The following is a 22500-nucleotide window of genomic DNA, read 5'->3' on the forward strand; positions in this document are numbered from 1 at the left end:
ATACACACTGCAAGTATATATATATATAATGTAGTAACAGACACCTTCATAACAATATGTAATATGTATAATATACACACTGCCTGCAAGTATGTATATATATATATATATATATATATATATATATATATATATATATATATATATATATATATATATATATATATATATATATATATATATATATATATATATATATATATAATGTAGTAACATACACCTTCATAATAATATATAATATGTTTTATATACACACTGCAACTATATATATAATGGAGTAACAGACACCTTCATAATAATATATAATATGTTTTATATACACACTGCAACTATATATATAATGGAGTAACAGACACCTTCATAACAATATGTAATATGTTTTATATACATTGATTGATTGATATACACACTGCATTTACACTACCGTTCAAATGTTTGGGGTCACCCAAACAATTTTGTGGAATAGCCTTCATTTCTAAGAACAAGAATAGACTGTCGAGTTTCAGATGAAAGTTCTCTTTTTCTGGCCATTTTGAGCGTTTAATTGACCCCACAAATGTGATGCTCCAGAAACTCAATCTGCTCAAAGGAAGGTCAGTTTTGTAGCTTCTGTAACGAGCTAAACTGTTTTCAGATGTGTGAACATGATTGCACAAGGGTTTTCTAATCATCAATTAGCCTTCTGAGCCAATGAGCAAACACATTGTACCATTAGAACACTGGAGTGATAGTTGCTGGAAATGGGCCTCTATGCACCTATGTAGATATTGCACCAAAAACCAGACATTTGCAGCTAGAATAGTCATTTACCACATTAGCAATGTATAAAGTGTATTTCTTTAAAGTTAAGACTAGTTTAAAGTTATCTTCATTGAAAAGTACAGTGCTTTTCCTTTAAAAATAAGGACATTTCAATGTGATATACCGTTCAAAACGGTAGTGTATATATATACAGTATATATAACTTTCATAACAATATATAATATGTTTTATATACACACTGCAACTATATATATAATGTAGTAACAGACACCTTCATAACAATATGTAATATGTACAATATACACACTGCAAGTATATATATAATGTAGTAACATACACCTTCATAACAATATGTAATGTTTTATATACACACTGCAAGTATATATATAATGTAGTAACATACACCTTCATAACAATATGTAATGTTTTATATACACACTGCACACTGCAAGTATATATATATATATATATATATATATATATATATATATATATATATATATATATATATATATATATATATATATATATATATATATATATATAATGTAGTAACAGACACCTTCATAACAATATGTAATATGTGCAATATACACACTGCAAGTATATATATAATGTAGTAACAGACACCTTCATAACAATATGTAATATATTTTATACATGCACTGCAAGTATATGTATAATGTAGTAACAGACACCTTTATAACACTATGTAATATGTACAATATACACACTGCAAGTATATATATAATGTAGTAAGACTTATACTTTTGAAGCTGAATATACTGCTGCTTAAAGAAGCGAGCACAAAGGAAGAGTGAGACGTTGGAGCAGACGGAAGATTGTAGATGGGGATTAGAGTGATTTTGAGGCTATAAATATGGAATTTGGAGACAAGCTATTTCGACATAAACAGATTGAAAATCAACAGAAAATGTCCCCGGCCAGCTGGACCGGACGAACAACTGTCCATCGAGTGAGTGACTTTAATATCGACCTTGATTCACACAGCACATCATGCGTGTTGTTACAACTACAGTACATACACTGTCTGGCTAGCTGTGTACAAAGAAAACATGAAATAATACTTTACAGATACTGTAATATGATTGTTCATGTTTTTCACTCAGTACAGATTGGTGTTCTATCACAGTGTTGTGCATTACAAACTCAAACACATTTTGTGTTGTTGTAGAAGCTTGCATATCGGTGGCCGTTGTCAGCTTTTACGGCTAAGCATGCCGATGTGTTAAGGCTGGATACTCTCACGTCGCATAGCTTGCGACGACATGTTTGATTTATAGTTCTTCCAGGAGAGGTGGTGCCAGACTTGTAATTCTCTTCCAAAACACTAAGGGGCAGTGTCTCCAGAAGGAGCAACTGCAGCTGTTTTTGACTAGATACTGTTTCCTTCCTGTGAAGTGACGTCATTGACATCCTTGTTTACACTGGAACTAATCATTCACAATCATCAGTTTGCTTTTAATGGACGTTTTACTTAAAAACCAGAGGAAAATACATTAGTAAAGATGGACTGTGCAACTTCTGAACGACTCGCTGCAGAGGACGCTATTATTATCTGCAACGCTATTCGGCCGTCCCACACGGGATAAGAGTGCTGTCATGTATTTGTAAATAAACAAAACTAATACCTTATTTTCCAGACCATAGGGTGCACCGGATTATAAGGTGCACCGCCAATGAATGGTCTTACTGCAATGCAACTGAGTTACTGAGCAGTTCCCTTTTTAAGTGCCCCTGGAAAGAAGTTTTGCTTGACAGCGGCCATGTTTTTCCACTAATCTTGCTCAAATCTTACACGGGTGTGTTTGTCATTGTCCTAAAAGTGTGTACCAGATGTTGTGGTTATTATATAGTTAAAGCCCTCAATGTTACAGTGCGTGTAAGAAATTTCAAGTCAATCTGACTCATGGGGTTTAACCCTTGTGTGGTGTTCGGGTCTGTGGGACTCATTTTCATTTTTTTATTAAAAGAAAAATGATACAATTAATTAATTTTCCAAACTGAGACCACTGACTTTGGCTCATTTTCTGTGAAGAACATATATCAGAATACATATTTAATGACCACACACCATACACCACTCCTACACATTTCTATTACATAGAAGATGTCCGGGTCCACTGGACTCGGGACTAATAGAAGTGTGGAAATTGATGTTATGTGTAACACACACACACACACACATACACACACACACATGCACACAGCAGGCCTAGACAGGAGGAGGACAGAGTGTAGGTACACAGAACATTGGAGGGTCAAAATGTGCGAGAAAATGAGAGCAAACAGTGTTGACAAACGCTGTGTGTTTGTTCCCTTGTGTGGGAACCGCAGGTGCAGAAACACAAAAGAAGAATCCCTGTGGGATGCAGAAACTGGCAGATAAATTTTCCGTGCAACGTTCATATTGTTGTTACTCAGCCAGCGTTTGTGGGTCTGATGGACCCGTTGCATTTTGTGGCTTTTAATGCCTCACAATCAAACACTTTTATGTTAAAATACTGGGCAGATGTTTATTGGGATAAGGTAAACATCTGTTCAGTATTTTAACATAAAAGTGTTTGATTGTGAGGCATTAAAAGCCACAAAATGCAACGGGTCCATCAGACCCACAAACGCTGGCTGAGTAACAACAATATGAACATTACACAAGGGTTAAATAAGAGCATCACGATGTGGTGTTTGTTTTGGAAAATCTCCACCCAGAAAAGTTTCACATTGTCTTGTGTCGGTAGTGCTCAGTGACATGCGGCGCTGGACGCTCCACCCGACAAGTCCTTTGCTCCAACTACCACCAGTCTGTGGACCAGTCCTTCTGTGACCCGGACGAGCGGCCCGAAATGGAGCAAGAGTGCACCACGGCACCCTGCTCCTCCATCTACCGCCGCCAGCGCATCAATGACCAGCCCTACGGATACCCCAAAGATCCAGGGCGCCACCCCGGTCACAACAGCTGGAACGTACCGTCGACGGACAACCAGTGGAGGACGGGACCCTGGGGCGCAGTATGTACTGTACAAGTTGTTGTTTTTGTTACAGTCTTCTCATTTTCTGGGTAAATAATATTGTATATGGTTTGTGTTTCTGCCATGATCGTCTGTTCTCTTGGAGAGAGACACTGCGGGATAGTTAAAGAGCACATCTCTTAAGGTGGAGGTGCCTTGTTTTTAAAGATGACAAATTGGACATGATCCTTGCGTACATTCGGTTAATTGAAGACTTGAACGTGACAAAATACTACGTATAGCACAAACCCCAAAACCAGTGAAGTTGGCACGTTGTGTAAATGGTAAATAAAAACAGAATACAATGATTTGCAAATCCTTTTCAACCTATATTCAATTGAATAGACTGCAAAAACAAGATATTTAATGTTGGAACTAGTAAACTTTATTTTTTGCAAATATTAGCTCATTTGGAATTTGATGCCTGCAACATGTTTCAAAAAAGCTGGCACGAGTGGCAAAAAAGAGTGGAGGAATGTTGAGGAATGCTCATCAAAGACTTATTTGGAACATCCCACAGGTGAACAGGCTAATTGGGAACAGGTGGGTGCCATGATTGGGTATAAAAGCAGCTTCCATGAAATGCTCAGTCATTCACAAACAAGGATGGGGCGAGGGTCACCACTTTGTGAGCAAATTGTCCAAGAGTTTAAGAACAACATTTCTCAACCAGCTATTGCAAGGAATTTAGGGATTTCACCATCTACGCTCCGTAATATCATCAAAAGGTTCCGAGAATCTGGAGAAATCACTGCACTTAAGCGATGATATTACGGACGTTGAATCCCTCAGGCATCAAAAACCGACATCAGCGTGTAAAGGATATCACCACATGGGCTCAGGAACACTTCAGAAAACCACTGCAGTTTGTCGATACATCTGTAAGGGCAAGTTAAAACTCTACTATGCAAAGCCAAAGCCATTTATCAACAACACCCAGAAACGCCGCCGGCTTGGGTCACTGGACTGATGCAAAGTGGAAAAGTGTTCTGCGGTCTGACGAGTCCACATTTCAAGTTGTTTTGGGAAACTGTGAGCTTTGTTTCCTCCGGACCAAAGAGGAAAAGAACCATCTGGATTGTTCTAGGCGCAAAGTTGAAAAGCCAGCATCTGTGATGGTATGGGGGTGTATTAGTGCCCAAGGCATGGGTAACTTACACATCTGTGAAGGGACCATTAATGCTGAAAGGTACATACAGGTTTTGGAGCAACTTATGTTGCCATCCAAGCAACGTTATCATGGACGCCCCTGCTTATTTCAGCAAGACAATGCCAAGCCACGTGTTACAACATCGTGGCTTCATAGTAAAAGAGTGCGGGTACTAGACTGGCCTGCCTGTAGTCCAGACCTGTCTCCCATTGAAAATGTGTGGCGCATTATGAAGCCTAAAATACCACAACGGAGACCCCGGACTGTTGAACAACTTAAGCTGTACATCAAGCAAGAATGGGAAAGAATTCCACTTGAAGAGCTTCAAAAATGTGTCTCCTCAGTTCCCAAACGTTTACTGAGTGTTGTTAAAAGGAAAGGCCATGTAACACAGTGGTAAAAATGCCCCAGTGCCAACTTTTTTGCAATGTGTTGCCGCCATTAAGTTTTAGGTTAATGATTATTTGCCAAAAAAAAAAGAAGTTTCTCAGTTTGATCATTAAGTATCTTGTCTTTGCAGTCTATTCAATTGAATATTAGTTGAAAAGGATTTGCAAATCAATGTATTCTGTTTTTTTTTTAACATTTACACAACGTGCCAACTTCACTGGTTTTGGGTTAGAAATGACAAAATTAAAGGTGTGCCAATGATAGTTGCATTTTACTCCGCAGTCTCCACTTTGCTTTAACGGTCGGTTTCCTCTTGCATAGACTTCCTCAAATACAGGAGATCCTTGTTCTTCTCCATTGTTGTCTGTGTTTGTTAGGGTGCGAAAAAGCAGTCCAAAACACAAATGGACTATGTTCATTACACCATTTTCAACCTTCCGTTTGTCTGTAAAATTTGGTCCGCTGTCACTTCCTTTGTGGCCTGAAGTTGTGTTGTAGCTTTGTTCTGCTCAGTGGTTAGAGTGTCCGCCCTGAGATGGGTAGGTTGTGAGTTCAAACCCCGGCCGAGTCATACCAAAGACTATAAAAATGGGACCCATTACCTCCCTGCTCGGCACTCAGCATCAAGGGTTGGAATTGGGGGTTAAATCACCAAAAATCATTCCCGACTCACTGCTCCCCTCACCTCCAAGGGGGTGATCAAGGGTGATGGGTCAAATGCAGAAGACAAATTTCACCACACCTAGTGTGTGTGTGACAATCATTGGTACTTTACTTTAACTTCTTTTTGTGACTTTTGCAATCGTGCCGTAGCTGAAAGTTGTTGTGTTTTGGCTTTATGACATTGTCTTGTGGCGTTTGCAGTTGTTTGTTGACCTTTCTCGGCCACCATAACTACCCGCCATTGCATGATGTGATGACTGATGATGGCGCGTGACAATGACCTGAGTAATATTCAACATCCTTATCATTAAATGTGCTAAACTTTGTATGAAGTCTGCCTTTGTTTTAATCCAATGTTTTCTTTTTTCTGGTATCGATAAAATCGATTGATTGCCTTTTAAAGCAATGTTAGATCGATATACAGTCGCGATCAAAAGTTTACATACACTTGTAAAGAACATAATGTCATGGCTGTCTTGAGTTTCCAATCATTTCTACAAGTCTTATTTGTTTGTGATAGAGTGATTGGAGCACATACTTGTTGGTCACAAAAAACATTAATTAACGTTTGGTTTTTTTATGAATTTATTATGGGTCTGCTGAAAATGTGAGCAAATCTGCTGGGTCAAAAGTATACATACAGCAATGTTAATATTTGCTTACATGTCCCTTGGCAAGTTTCACTGCAATAAGGCGCTTTTGGTAGCCATCCACAAGCTTCTGCTTGAATTTTTGACCACTCCTCTTGACAAAATTGGTGAGGTTCAGCTAAATTTGTTGGTTTTCTGACGTGGACTTGTTTCTTCAGCATTGTCCACACGTTTAAGTCAGGACTTTGGGAAGGCCATTCTAAAACCTTCTAATTGTTGCCTGATTTAGCCATTCCTTTACCACTTTTGATGTGTGTTTGGGGTCATTGTCCTGTTGGAACATCCAACTGCGCCCAAGACCCAACCTCCGGGCTGATGATTTTAGGTTGTCCTGAAGAATTTGGAGGTAATCCTCCTTTTTCATTGTCCCATTTACTCTTTGTAAAGCACCAGTTTTATTGGCAGCAAAACAGGCCCAGAGCATAATACTACCACCACCGTGCTTGACAGTAGGTATGGTGTTCCTGGGATTAAAGGCCTCACCTTTTCTCTTCCAAACATATTGCTGGGTATTGTGGCCAAACAGCTAAATTGTTGTTTCATCGGACCACAGAACTTTCCTCCAGAAGGTCTTATCTTTGTCCATGTGATGAAACAAAAAGTGCCATTCCCCTCTATGAACTGTAAGCAGAGCCCCGGAGCAGAGGCATGGAGATATAGTATGTGTTTTAACAGTATTGATTCCATCAGGAACTTGTTTACTTCACTCCTCCCTGTGGAGACACAATCTTGAACCTCTCACATGGTGTGGAGTGGAAACACTGCAGTCCCGTCTCACTCTGTGCTGTCCTCCTTTAGCAAAAAAGCCCTCTGACGGTGGTGTGTCTTGGTGATTGGATGCAGGGTGTGCTGGGGTCAAGGCTGCTTTTACTGATTGTCCTTCCCAGAAAAGAAACTATGGCTTGATGAAGGGTAGATTATGACAGAACAAGAGGTGGTCCAAGTATTGAAGTTGCTATTATGTGTATAAATGAGGCCAAAACAATGCACGTTTAAACATCACAGCCACAAAATGATTGGAGTCCTCATTTCACTAGTTTTAAAATGTTTTTTCCTGAAATCTACTCTAATTATCTCTGATATTACTAATGAATATATACATAATATGTGTACAGTATATTATATATACAGATATATTATGTCTATAACATATATACAATATATAACAATTACCATGTACAATATTACAGTATATGTGACAGCAGCAGCATAAAATAGAGAGTAGATCCAGCAGAAAATAGAAAATAGACATTAAAAACAAAGAGAAGTAGCAATTGTTGACAATTGTCCTTTGTTGACTATTCTTGTCAACAAACAGGGTATTGCTTGGATGGCAAGTTTGTAACTCCAACCATCGATTTGTTGTTCAATTACCAAGCTGCATGGACAGATCATTTCAGTAGTTATTTCCTGAAATCTACTCTATTTATCTCTGATATTGGAAACGTGAATTTCAAATATTTATGTATTTTTTTTCCCAGCTCTGGAAAAAGTAGAGGTCATCTTTTATTCACCGTGGACTTCTTTTCGGATCATTATCAAATCATTAACATCATTCGTAGTCTTTTCCACGTACAATAAATTTCATTTTAGACTCCACTACAAGCAAGTCAGAGCTTTTCTTCCTGTCACTTACTCGCAGCAGCCAAGAAATGGTAGAATGAGCGGTTGTTTTTTTGTATTTTACTACACTGCCAATTCTTTGCCAAGATTAAACATGTTATTTCTAGAAATTTACCTCGTTTTAAGAGCTTTTTACTTATTTTCAATCACTGACTTTACGTCATAATCTTAATTTTTAGCATTATATTCTGGCCATTTTAGTTTGAAAATTTTAAAATAACTATTCAAATAGGATATTTTGGTTGTCACCACATAGAAAACTATCGTGTTTAAAGATTATGCAACATGTCAAATATGCTTAATTTAACAATTATTGATGACAATGCTTGTTTGCAGAAAAAATACTTATTTCTATCTTAAAAGTCATGCTAATTTCTAGATACACAAATCTTAATTTAGGACATTTTATTTAGTAAAAGGAACAAGCTGCATGGACAGATCATTTCATTAGTTTCAAAATTGGAGTGGTGGAATATATGTTTCAAGTTATGCTGTGTGCTCTCCAGTGCTCCAGCACCTGTGAAGGGGGGTTCCAGAGGCGAGTGGTGGTCTGTCAAGATGCTGATGGCCGCAGCAACAGCTACTGCGAAGAGCGGGTCAAGCCGGCCGAGTCCAAGAGCTGCGACTCGGGGCCCTGCCCTATGTGGAACTATGGCGTCTGGGGAGAGGTAAACTTTTTCTTTAAACACTCTCTCCCTTTAACTTCAACATTTGTCTGCGCAACAAAGGTGGGTCGAGTAGCCAAAACCGTACTTAGGTAAGATTACTTGAGAGTAAAACTTTTTCTAGTTGGAAGTGGATTTGTTGTAAATTATTATATGAACCTTTGTACTGACATAGACGACAGCGCACGTTTTAGGTTGTATTCCGTCACATGACTTTTGAACTGTAGTAAACAAAGTGGTGGGCCACCAAACCAACAAACAGAGTTCGAACTAGAGGAGTACGCAAAGGCCCTAGATCTTACCATTAAATGCCAGATACAGGCACAAATCTAACTATGCAATGGAATCCATCCCTATACTTTATCAAAAAAAAGATTTGTCGAGTGATCCCGAGGATTATCTGTCCGTCGCGTTCCCAGACATGTCGAACTATCTGGTGCTCCAGACACCATTCTGCACAACAAAACAGATGAACATGTAGAAAAGCACAGAGATCTACTACTTATTTGTGAGTGGCTGGGTCAAGGAAATTGGTATCGAGACTCTCTCGGATAATCATACCTCGTTTTTGCTCGGGTAAGGTTGCATGTCATGATTTAACTACGTGTCTACAGCCGTGTCTGTTGCCTTATTGCTGCTGCATGCAACATTTACTAGTACGCGTGTGTTTTACCGTCTTTATCAAAATATAACTATAGATGTCAACATTGTATATATGCTGAAATATTCATTTATGATAGTTTATCAAAATATAAGTATTTTGATAAACTATCATGAATGAATCTTTCAGCTCATACACAATATTGACATATATAGTTACATTTTGATAAACAATCATAAATGAATCTTTCAGCACATACACAATGTTGACATCTATAGTTATATTTTGATAAACAATCATAAATTAATCTTTCAGCACATACACAATGTTGGCATCCATAGTTATATTTTCATAAACTATCATAAATTAATCTGTCAGCACATACACAATGTTGACATCTATAGTTATATTTTGATAAACAATCATAAATGAATCTTTCAGCACATACACAATGTTGACATCTATAGTTATATTTTGATAAACAATCATAAATTAATCTTTCAGCACATACACAATGTTGACATCCATAGTTATATTTTGATAAACAATCATAAATTAATCTTTCAGCACATACACAATGTTGACATCTATAGTTATATTTTGATAAACAATCATGAATTAATCTTTCAGCACATACACAATGTTGACATCCATAGTTATATTTTGATAAACTATCATAAATTAATCTTTCAGCACATACACAATGTTGACATCCATAGTTATATTTTGATAAACAATCATAAATTAATCTGTCAGCACATACACAATGTTGACATCTATAGTTATATTTTGATAAACAATCATAAATGAATCTTTCAGCACATACACAATGTTGACATCTATAGTTATATTTTGATAAACAATCATAAATGAATCTTTCAGCACATACACAATGTTGACATCCATAGTTATATTTTCATAAACTATCATAAATTAATCTGTCAGCACATACACAATGTTGACATCTATAGTTATATTTTGATAAACAATCATAAATGAATCTTTCAGCACATACACAATGTTGACATCTATAGTTATATTTTGATAAACAATCATAAATTAATCTTTCAGCACATACACAATGTTGACATCCATAGTTATATTTTGATAAACAATCATAAATTAATCTTTCAGCACATACACAATGTTGACATCTATAGTTATATTTTGATAAACAATCATAAATGAATCTTTCAGCACATACACAATGTTGACATCTATAGTTATATGTTGATAAACAATCATAAATTAATCTTTCAGCACATACACAATGTTGACATCTATAGTTATATTTTGATAAACAATCATAAATTAATCTTTCAGCACATACACAATGTTGACATCCATAGTTATATTTTGATAAACTATCATAAATTAATCTTTCAGCACATACACAATGTTGACATCCATAGTTATATTTTGATAAACAATCATAAATTAATCTTTCAGCACATACACAATGTTGACATCTATAGTTATATGTTGATAAACAATCATAAATTAATCTTTCAGCACATACACAATGTTGACATCTATAGTTATATGTTGATAAACAATCATAAATTAATCTTTCAGCACGTACACAATGTTGACATCCATAGTTATATTGTGATAAACTATCATAAATGAATCTTTCAGCACATACACAATGTTGACATCTATAGGTGTAATGGTAATGAGTGAAGATGTTGTGGTAATGGGTGAGGGTGTAGTTGTAGTTGTAGTGGGTGAGGGTATAGTGGTAGTGGGTGAGGGTATAGTGGTAGTGGGTGAGGGTGTAGTGGTAGTGAGTGAGGGTTAGTGGTAGTGAGTGAGGGTGTAGTGGTAGTGAGTGAGGGTTAGCGGTAGTAGGTGAGGGTGTAGTGGTAGTGAGTTAGGGTTAGTGGTAGTGAGTGAGTGTGTAGTGGGTGAGTGTGTAGTGGTAGTGGGTGAGGGTGTAGTGGCAATGACTGAGGGTGTAGTGATAATGAGTCAGGGTGTAATGGTAATGAGTGAAGGTGTTGTGGTAATAGGTGAGGGTGTAGTGGTAGTGGGTGAGGGTGTAGTGGTAGTGAGTGAGGGTGTAGTGGTAATGAGGGATGGTGTAGTGATAATGAGTGAGGGTGTAATGGTAATGAGTGAAGGTGTTGTGGTAATGGGTGAGAGTGTAGTGGTAGTGGGTGAGGGTGTAGTGGTATTGAGTGAGGGTTAGTGGTAGTGAGTGAGGGTGTAGTGGTAATGAGTGAGGGTGTAGTGATAATGAGTGAGGGTGTAATGGTAATGAGTGAAGATGTTGTGGTAATGGTTTAGGGTGTTGTTGCAGTTGGTGAGTGTGTAGTGGTAGTGGGTGAGGGTGTAGTGGTAGTGAGTGAGGGTTAGTGGTAGTGAGTGAGGGTGTAGTGGTTTAGGGTGTAGTGGTAATGAGTGAGTGTGTAGTGATAATGAGTGAGGGTGTAATGGTAATGAGTGAAGATGTGGTAATGGGTTAGGGTGTTGTTGTAGTGGGTGAGGGTGTAGTGGGTGAGGGTGTAGTGGTAGTGGGTGAGGGTGTAGTGGTATTGAGTGAGGGTGTAGTGATAATGCGTGAGGGTGTAATGGTAATGAGTGAAGATGTTGTGGTAATGGGTTAGGGTGTTGTTGTAGTGGGTGTGGGTGTATTGGTAGTGGGTGAGGGTGTATTGGTAGTGGGTGAGGGTGTAGTGGTAGTGAGTGAGGGTGTAGTGGGTGAGGGTGTAGTGGTAGTGGGTGAGGGTGTAGTGGTAGTGAGTGAGGGTGTAGTGGTAGTGGGTGAGGGTGTAGTGGTAGTGGGTGAGGGTGTAGTGGTAGTGGGTGAGGGTGTAGTGGTAGTGGGTGAGGGTGTAGTGGTAGTGGGTGAGGGTGTAGTGGTAGTGGGTGAGGGTGTAGTGGTAGTGGGTGAGGGTGTAGTGAGTGAGGGTGTAGTGGTAGTGGGTGAGGGTGTAGTGGTAGTGGGTGAGGGTGTAGTGGTAGTGGGTGAGGGTGTAGTGGTAGTGAGTGAGGGTGTAGTGGTAGTGGGTGAGGGTGTAGTGGTACTGAGTGAGGGTGTAGTGATAGTGGGTGAGGGTGTAGTGAGTGAGGGTGTAGTGGTAGTGGGTGAGGGTGTAGTGAGTGAGGGTGTAGTGGTAGTGGGTGAGGGTGTAGTGGTAGTGAGTGAGTGCTAGTGGTATGGGGGTGTGTATTGGGATTGGGTCTAAGTGTCTTCCACTTGATGTCCACAGTGCACTCAGAGCTGCGGAGGCGGCAGGAGGACCCGCCTGGTGGTGTGTCAGAGGCCCAGCGGCGAGAGGCTCAACGACTACAACTGCGACGTCCTGGACAAACCTCTGGACATGGAGCAGTGCAACCTGCAGCCCTGCCCAGGCTCCGCCTCCTGGCACCGCAGACCATGGAAGCCGGTACGATGATAGTGTTCAATTTGTGCCCCTCTCCCAAAAAAGACAAAAAAACAAACACCACTTATTTCACTTTTTTCCCCGCTGGTGTGGCTGCATCAGGGTGTTTATTCTTGGCGTACACGCGCTGCTGACCACAACACAAACACAACAAAACGGTGCTCCACAGACACACACATCCATGTTGTGTGTTCACCCTTGTATCCTGAGTACACAAGTGTATATTTGTGTATAAGAGTTAATATTAGGACTTTCTGATCCAACACTTTACCAAGGTTCTATTTTGTATTTGTAACTTTTGTACAGTACTTTTGTCTTGTTTTGGTCGCCATTTTTAACAGATTATTTAAAACGTTTGACGTCGGTGCTTTCTCTCAGACCTCTTGTATGGCTTTTAAATACACATTTGTTTTGCAGAGAAAAATATTTTCATTTCATATATTTGTGTTTCTTTTTACCTCAACGGTCGTTTTGATATGGCGGTAGAAAACTGTTTAATAGCTTCAAGAACTAAATTCTCAAAATTACAAAAGAAACTAAAAAAAAATGACATGACGCATTTTGAAATCGATATTATTTTTAAGGTATAAAATGCTCAGTGGATTCCGTATAACTGCAGTAAGCCCAGACAGGAAAGGTGCTTGTCTGTGATCTTGTCTGGGCTTGTCCCCTCTTTGTAGTGGATCCAGACTTTGGATCCAGCACCAGAACCTCAAACTCGCTGTCCTATAGAAGTCAGGGAGCATGAACTGATGAAGCTGCTGGAATGATAGGCCAAAATGCCTTCTGAGACCATCGGAACTGCCTTGTTGTATTCAATGACCTGAGGATGACAATAACGAGGATCAATTGGAATATTGGCAGACAACACAAAACCAATGAAGTTGTGCAAATGGTAAATAACAACAGAATACAATGATTTGCAAATCCTTTTCAACTTATATTCAGTTGAATAGACTGCAAAGACAAGATATTTATGTTCAAACTACTTTTGTTTTTGCAAATAATCCTTAACTTAGAATTTAATGGCAGCAACACATTGCAAAAAAAATTGTCACAGGAGCATTTTTACCACTGTGTTACATGGCCTTTCCTTTTAACAACACTCAGTAAACGTTTGGGAACTGAGGAGACACATTTTTGAAGCTTTTAAGGTGGAATTCTTTCCCATTCTTGCTTGATGTACAGCTTAAGTTGTTCAACAGTCCGTGGTATTTTAGGCTTCATGATGCACCACACATTTTCAATGGGATACGGGTCTGGACTACAGGCAGGCCAATCTAGTACCTGCACTAATTTACTATGAAGCAACGCTGTTGTAACACGTGCAGAATGTGGCTTGGCATTGTTTTGCTGACATAAGCAGGGGCGTCCATTAAAAAGACGTTGCTTGGATGGCAACATAAGTTGCTCCAAAACCTGTACGTACCTTTCAGCATTAATGGTGCCTTCACAGATGTGTAAGTTAGCCATGCCTTGGGCACTAATACACCCCCATACCATCACAGATGCTGGCTTTTGAACTTTGCGCCTAGAACAATCCGGATGATTCTTTTCCTTTTTGGTCCGGAGGACACAACGTCCACAGTTTCCAAAAACAATTTGAAATGTGGACTCGTCAGACCCCAGAACACTTTTCCACTTTGCATCGGTCAATCTTAGATGAGCTCGGACCCAGCGAAGCATTTCTGGGTGTTGTTGATAAATGGCTTTGGCTTTGCATAGCAGAGTTTTACATTTAAAGTTAAAGTACCACTGATAGTCACACACACACACACACACACACACACACACACACACACACACACACACACACACACACACACACACACACACACACACACACACACACACACACACACACACAAACACACACACACACACACTAGGTGTGGTAACTTGCACTTACAGATGTAGCGACCGACTATAGTTACTGACAGTGGTTTTCTAAAGTGTTCCTGAGCCCATGTGGTGATATCCTTTACACACTGATGTCGCTTTTTGATGCAGTACCGCCTTAGGGATTGTGCAGGGATTTCTCCAGATTCTCTGAACATTTTGATGATATTACAGAGCGTAGATGGTGAAATCCTTAAATTCCTTGCAAGAGCTGGTTGAGAAATGTTGTTCTTAAACTGTTGGACAATTTGCTCACGCATTTGTTGACAAAGTGGTGACCCTCGCCCCATCCTTGTTTGTGAGTGACTGAGCATTTCATGGAAGCTGCTTTTATACCCAATCATGGCACCCACCTGTTCCCAATTAGCCTGTTCACCTGTGGCATGTTCCAAATAAGTGTTTGATGAGCATTCCTCAACCTGCTCAGTCTTTTTGCCACTTGTGCCAGCTTTTTTGAAACATTTTGCAGGCATCAAATTCCAAATGAGCTAATATTTGCAAAAAATAACAAAGTTTACCAGTTCCAACATTAAGTATCTTGTCTTTGCAGTCTATTCAATTGAATATAGGTTGAAAAGGATTTGCAAATCATTGTATTCTCTTTTTATTTAGCATTTACGTAACGTGCCAACTTCACTGGTTTTGGGTTTTGTATATTCATTCAGTGTAGCAACCAGCCCTCATTTGACAGAACAACACAAAGATACCTCCTTTCTGTTATTTGTCTTTTTTTTTGGCCATTTTTTATATGACTGAAGGATATTTTTTTGGCGAATAATAAATATTTATTTGTTTACAGCAGCTAATAAATGTTGCAGCTTTAATGTTTTTTATTTTTTATTTTTGCTTAAAACACTTGAATTGTTTTGGATTAGTTTTTTTATCAGACACAATGCAATCATCCTGGTGCACATACAATTTGTTGATAGAAGTAAACTATTCTTTTACTACAAGAATTAAGTTGTAATTCCAAGAATAAAGTCAAAATAGTAGAAGAAAATTCACAATTTTGTGGCGTAAAGTCCTAATTTTACCACAATACAGCAAATATATGACAAGATTAATGTGAATAGTACAAGTGGATAAAAGTGAAAAATTTCCAAAATAAAAAGTGTGTTTATTAGAGAAAAAGTGTCACAAGAAAAAACAATGCATCATTTATGGAAATAATCAATCAATCAATCAATGTTTATTTATATAGCCCTAAATCACAAAAGTCTCAAAGAGCTGCAACGTAATCTTATAAGAAGGGAACCGTTTTTATTTGTCAACAATACAGTTAGAAATTCACAAGAAGCCATGATCCAGTTTTTTTTAATGAACAATATATTTTTTATGGGAATAATGTCTTAATTTTAAAATAATAAAATCAAAGTGTAATCACACTTTTGTGATAAAACAAAGATAAATATTGTGTAATATAAATAACATCTTAATTATATGAAAAAATTTGTCATTGTACTTGTGAATATTACAAGTAGATACAAATGAAAAATTTGCAAAAAAAAGTGTGATTATAAGGGGGGGGGGATTATTTTAAGAGGAAAAGTGTCATAAGAAAAAACAATGCATTGTTCACGGAAATAACGTAATCTTATAAGAGGGGAAACATTTTTATTCATCAAGAATAAAGTTAGAATTTCACAAGAAGCCATGATCCAGTTTTTTTTAATGAACATATATTTTTTTATTGGAATAATAACGTATTCATTTTACAATAATAAAATCTAAGTATAATCACAATTTTGGGATAAGATAAATATTGTGTAATTAAAAAAAAGCATCATAATTATAAGAACAATTTCATCATTGTACAACAAATACCGTATTTTCCGCACTATAAGGCGCACCTAAAAACCTCCAATTTTCTCAAAAGCTGACAGTGCGCCTTATAATCCGGTGCGCCTTATATATGGACCAATATTGAGCCACAACAGGTCTCGCAACCCCAGCCTCTACTGTAGCGTCTATTCTATGCGCCTTATATATGAACAAAGTTTTGAAATAGGCCATTCATTGAAGGTGCGCCTTATAATCCGGTGCGCTTTATAGTGCGGAAAATACGGTATGTAATTTAAGAATATAATTTCATTATCAGTAATATTAATATTGCATTAAAAGTTAGAATTTATGGAAACAAAGTCAAGATTTTTTTCAACATTCTTCAGTCACCTGAAAAAATGCATAATTTCATGACGATAAATTACAATTTTGGAGAAAATAAATGAGTAATACTACAAAAAATCTTCCAGTCCTATAATTGTCTTGTAATGTTAAAATGTTTTCTGAAATAAAAGATACAACGTGATGTGATTTTTGCCATTGTTTTCAAATATTTTCCAATATTCATGTCTAATAAACAACCAACATTGTTTAATATTTAAACTTATTGGAATCATTTCATTTGACAATAAATCCATTATAAGAAAGCTTAAGATTGATGCATTGTAGTAAATTGCTTGGTTAATTGTCTCAGATCCATTTTCATCTGAATTTCAGGGATTATTGTTTTATGTCACAGTAAGAATACAAGTTTTTAACCAGCAGCCCAACTAAGTACATTAATAAGTGGGACCTATTTGTGTCGCCCTATTATTTGTCGTCGCCAAAACAACAAATTGTGAACGAATTTGGGCAAACCAAGACTACAAAGACACCATTTTCCTTTTTTTTCCCATGTATTGTTCTAATATGCTATTTATTTCAGACACATTGCAAAACAACATTAGAGCATGTTTGAATTAGCCCCCGCCCCCAATTGTAAAATGCATTAAAGACCCCTAACTGTGACGCTTGTGTTGTTTGTCAGTGCACTAAAAAGGTTCAAAGAAGACCAACTGCACCACACAAAGTCCTTAACAGACATTTTTATTTGACAGCAATAACCGCTCATTAACAGTAGAAGACATGTCAAGTAGTTGACTTAGAACCCTCGACGTCATTTATTAAATTGTGATCAATCAATTACAAAAACAAAACAAAAACATCTCTAAAACAGAACACAGATACTCATAAAACAATGTACTATTTTTACGTGCGTGTATATATGTATACCGTACACCAGTGGTGTCCAAAGTGCGGCCCTAGGGCCATTTGTGGCCCCCAGCTAATTTGTTAACGGCCCCCGGCACATTCAGAAAATACTATAATCAAAAATAATAACATTAAAATAGTGTAATAAAATAGTAATCAGGTGAAATGTAACAAGGAAAAAGTTGCAATGTTGACACTAATAACACAAAGCTGCCATGCGGACTGCTATTGACCTATTGAAGGCTCCAATTACTTCACATGAACAATTCCACTTTGAAACATTTTCTGGGGGAAATATTGCATATTTTCTGCGAAACAAAATTTTCTTTCACAAAAAGGGCATTAAACAAAAAAGTATGAAAATAATTATAAAATCTTATAATCAACAGATCTACAGACTTAAGCGTTAAAAGTAAAAAATATAAATATAAAAGTGGCTCATTTTCAACACTTACTCTTTTTCATTTTTTATTGTTATGAATTATTGACCTATTTAAGGCTCCAATTACTTCACATCACACATTCCACTTTGAAATGTTTTTGGGGAAAATGTTGCATAGTTTGTGTGTTTGCCATATAAATAAGGGTTTTGACATAAAGGACTTAAACATAAAAACAAAACATTTTTTAAAACTTTATAGCGACAGACAGACCGGAAGTTGATCTCGAGATTTAAGCGTTGAATAAAAAAAAAATTAAAAAATTTTTAATTATTACTTATTTCTAACATTTTTATGACTGAAACCCTCCCGGGTACCGGGGACCAAATTTGAGGAAAGCCATAAAGGTAAAAAAAACAACTATATATTGTATTGGTTTAAAAAAAGGAAAAAAATATCAAAATGGCCCCTGCATGCTTTGATTTTTCAGTTTGCGGCCCTCAGTGGAAAAAGTTTGGACACCCCTGCCGTACACAATTTATTGAAATATTCATTCATAGTCCTTAGGTACCGTATTTTTCGGACTATAAGTCGCAGTTTTTTTCATAGTTTGGCCGGGGGTGAGACTTATACTCAGGAGCGACTTATGTGTGAAATTCTTAACACATTACCGTAAAATATCAAATATTATTATTTAGCTCATTCACGTAAGAGACTAGACGTATAAGATTTCATGGGATTTAGCGATTAGGAGTGACAGATTGTTTGGTAAACATATAGCATGTTCTATATGTTATAGTTATTTGAATGACTCTTACCATAATATGTTACGTTAACATACCAGGCACGTTCTCAGTTGGTTATTTATGCCTCATATAACGTACACTTATTCAGCCTGTTGTTCACTATTCTTTATTTATTTTAAATTGCCTTTCAAATGTTTATTTTTATGTGTTGGGTTTTATCAAATACATTTCCCCAAAAAATGCGATTTATACTCCAGTGCGACTTATGTGTTTTTTCCTTCTTTATTATGCATTTTCGGCCGGTGCGACTTATACTCCGGAGTGACTTATACTCTGAAAAATATGGTACATTTATTGAAATAATCTTTTGAATGAATGAAATGAATCCATAAATAATTTTTGTTTCATGTAATCCCTCATGTACACACTGACCATAATAGTACATTTGTCTAAGAAACCTTTATATAATGAGAACAAGTCCAATATGCAACTAATACGACTTTACTTATTAAAATTTCCATTTTCTTTTCTTTTGAAATGAATATTTATCCTATGTTTTCTTTCAATAATACCACCAAAAACTCACCTTACATGATGGACTTTTATGACGATGGCGTACTCCGCAAATGACCTGTAGACCGTACACAGTCGTGGTCAAAAGTTGACATACACTTGTAAAGAACATAATGTCATGGCTGTCTTGAGTTTCCAATAAATTCTACAACTGTTATTTTTTGTGATTGGAGCACATACTTGTTGGTCACAAAAAACATTCATGTAGTTTGTTTCTTTTATGAATTTATTATGGGTCTACTGAAAATGTGAGCAAATCTGCTGGGTCAAAAGTATGCATACAGCAATGTTAATATTTGCTTACATGTCCCTTGGCAAGTTTCACTGCAATAAGGCGCTTTTGGTAGCCATCCACAAGCTTCTGGCAAGCTTCTGGCAAGCTTCTGCTTGAATGTTTGACCACTCCTCTTGACAAAATTGGTGCAGTTCAGCTAAATTTGTTGGTTTTCTGACATAGAATAGAATAGATGGAATAGAAAGTACTTTATTGATCCCTGGGGGAAATTCAGCACCACAGTTCGCTCACAATAGACAATAAACACTTAGGTATTTTTTACATGTGAATAACATAAATACAGTCTATTATACAGCATTATTCACATGTGAATAATATACATGCAGTCTATTATACAGCATTATTCAAATGTGAATAACATAAATACAGTCTATTATACAGCATTATTCACATGTGAATAATATAAATACAGTCTTATACAGCATTATTCACATGTGAATAATATAAATACAGTCTGTTATACAGCATTATTCACATGTGAATAATATAAATACATTCTATTATACAGCATTATTCACATGTGAATAATATAAATACAGTCTATTATACAGCATTATTCACATGTGAATAATATAAACACAGTCTATTATACAGCAATATTCACATGTGAATAATATAAATACAGTCTATTATACAGCATTATTCACATGTGAATAATATAAATACAGTCTGTTATACAGCATTATTCACATGTGAATAACATAAATACAGTCTATTATACAGCATTATTCACATGTGAATAATATAAATGTAGTCTATTATACAGCATCATTCACATGTGAATAACATAAATACAGTCTATTATACAGCATTATTCACATGTGAATAATATAAATACAGTCTGTTATACAGCATTATTCACATGTGAATAATATAAATACAGTCTGTTATACAGCATTATTCACTTGTGAATAATATAAACACAGTCTATTATACAGCAATATTCACATGTGAATAATATAAATACAGTATTATACAGCATTATTCACATGTGAATAATATAAATACAGTCTGTTATACAGCATTATTCACATGTGAATAACATAAATACAGTCTATTATACAGCATTATTCACATGTGAATAATATAAATGTAGTCTATTATACAGCATCATTCACATGTGAATAACATAAATACCGTCTATTATACAGCATTATTCACATGTGAATAATATAAATACAGTCTGTTATACAGCATTATTCACATGTGAATAATATAAATACAGTCTATTATACAGCATTATTCACACGTGAATAATATAAATACAGTCTATTATACAGCATTATTCACATGTAAATAATATAAATACAGTCTGTTATACAGCATTATTCACCTGTGAATAATATAAATACAGTCTGTTATACACCATTATTCACATGTGAATAATATAAACACAGTCTATTATACAGCATTATTCACATGTGAATAATGCTGGACTTGGACATGGACTTGTTTCTTCAGCATTGTCCACATGTTTAAGTCTTTGGGAAGGCCATTGTAAAACCTTAATTCTAGCCTGATTTAGCCATTCCTTTACAATTGTTGACGTGTGTTTGGGGTCATTGTCCTGTTGGAACACCCAACTGCGCCCAAGACCCAACCGCCGGGCTGATGATTTTAGGTTGTCCTGAAGAATTTGGAGGTAATCCTCCTTTTTCATTGTCCCATTTAAAACACCAGTTCCATTGGCAACAAAACAGGCCCCGAGCATAATACTACCACCACCGTGCCTGACTGTAGGCTTGGTGTTCCTGGGATTAAAGGCCTCACCTTTTCTCCTCCAAACATATTGCTGGGTATTGTGGCCAAACACTCTAATTTTGTTTCATGTGACCACAGAACTTTCTAGTGTATTTCAAGTGTATGTAAACGTTTGACCACGACTGCATGCGGGGAAAAAATTATGGCTTTTTCAACATTTTGTGAAGTTTCTAATCACATTTCTCATCCGAGTCAAAGGCGACGCACATTTACAGATCCATATTTGTTGGTGTTCTGTTTTCACAATACACACAAATAGAGGCTTATTTCTGGTTTCTCCCTGGCTTAAAGTTGAAAGGAATGACACAAAAGTGTTGGCATCTTTATTGCACAAACAGAAAACGGTACTTCTGAAGCAGTCAGCAGGGGAAAGATGGATCTAGTGCCGTTTGACTCGTGATTAAAACATAAAACGTGGTGTTTTTCCACGGAGCACATCCCAAATGAAAGCCACATGCTGAACACTCGGGACCGTGTCCTCAGGGTAGAAGAAGGTTGTCACCCCGGGGGTCACGTGGTCGTGACATCCTCATCAGGCTCACCTTTCTTGTCATGGCTTGAATTGAAGCAGAAACACACATTTTCGGTCTAAAAAGCCATGTTGACCTGTGGAGCATTTTTGGCAGAAGTTGTGCTTGTGGATTGTCAAAGATTGTTGTTGGTCAGTGGAGGGTCCATGAATCTGAGGTCCGAGGTCACGAGAAGGTCTGGGAGTGTTTAGCTTGTTTTTGAGGACATAAGTTACTGCGAAAAGGCTCGTCAAAGATCATCTGCGGAGGTGCAAAGTCTGTGTTGATCCTGAAGTATGCACAATTGGTATGTTGTACATTTTTCTGTTAGGGCTGTCGAATGATCACAACAGTTGCAATGAACTACAAACCCCGTTTCCAT

At 37.0% G+C, this 22500-nt stretch overlaps 1 protein-coding gene across 1 annotated transcript in view; it reads left to right on the forward strand.

Moving 5' to 3' along the window:
• LOC133641709 (A disintegrin and metalloproteinase with thrombospondin motifs 20) overlaps window positions 1-22500 on the forward strand; it is a 409743-nt gene that overhangs the window by 311940 nt on the left and 75303 nt on the right. The window contains exons 26-28 of the mRNA XM_062035652.1: window positions 3522-3791; window positions 8774-8935; window positions 12749-12925. Of these exons, the coding sequence (XP_061891636.1) occupies window positions 3522-3791; window positions 8774-8935; window positions 12749-12925 (609 nt within the window). The remainder of the gene's footprint in view (window positions 1-3521; window positions 3792-8773; window positions 8936-12748; window positions 12926-22500) is intronic.

This window comes from Entelurus aequoreus, linkage group LG24, assembly GCF_033978785.1.
Source record: "Entelurus aequoreus isolate RoL-2023_Sb linkage group LG24, RoL_Eaeq_v1.1, whole genome shotgun sequence".
NCBI lineage: Eukaryota > Metazoa > Chordata > Actinopteri > Syngnathiformes > Syngnathidae > Entelurus > Entelurus aequoreus.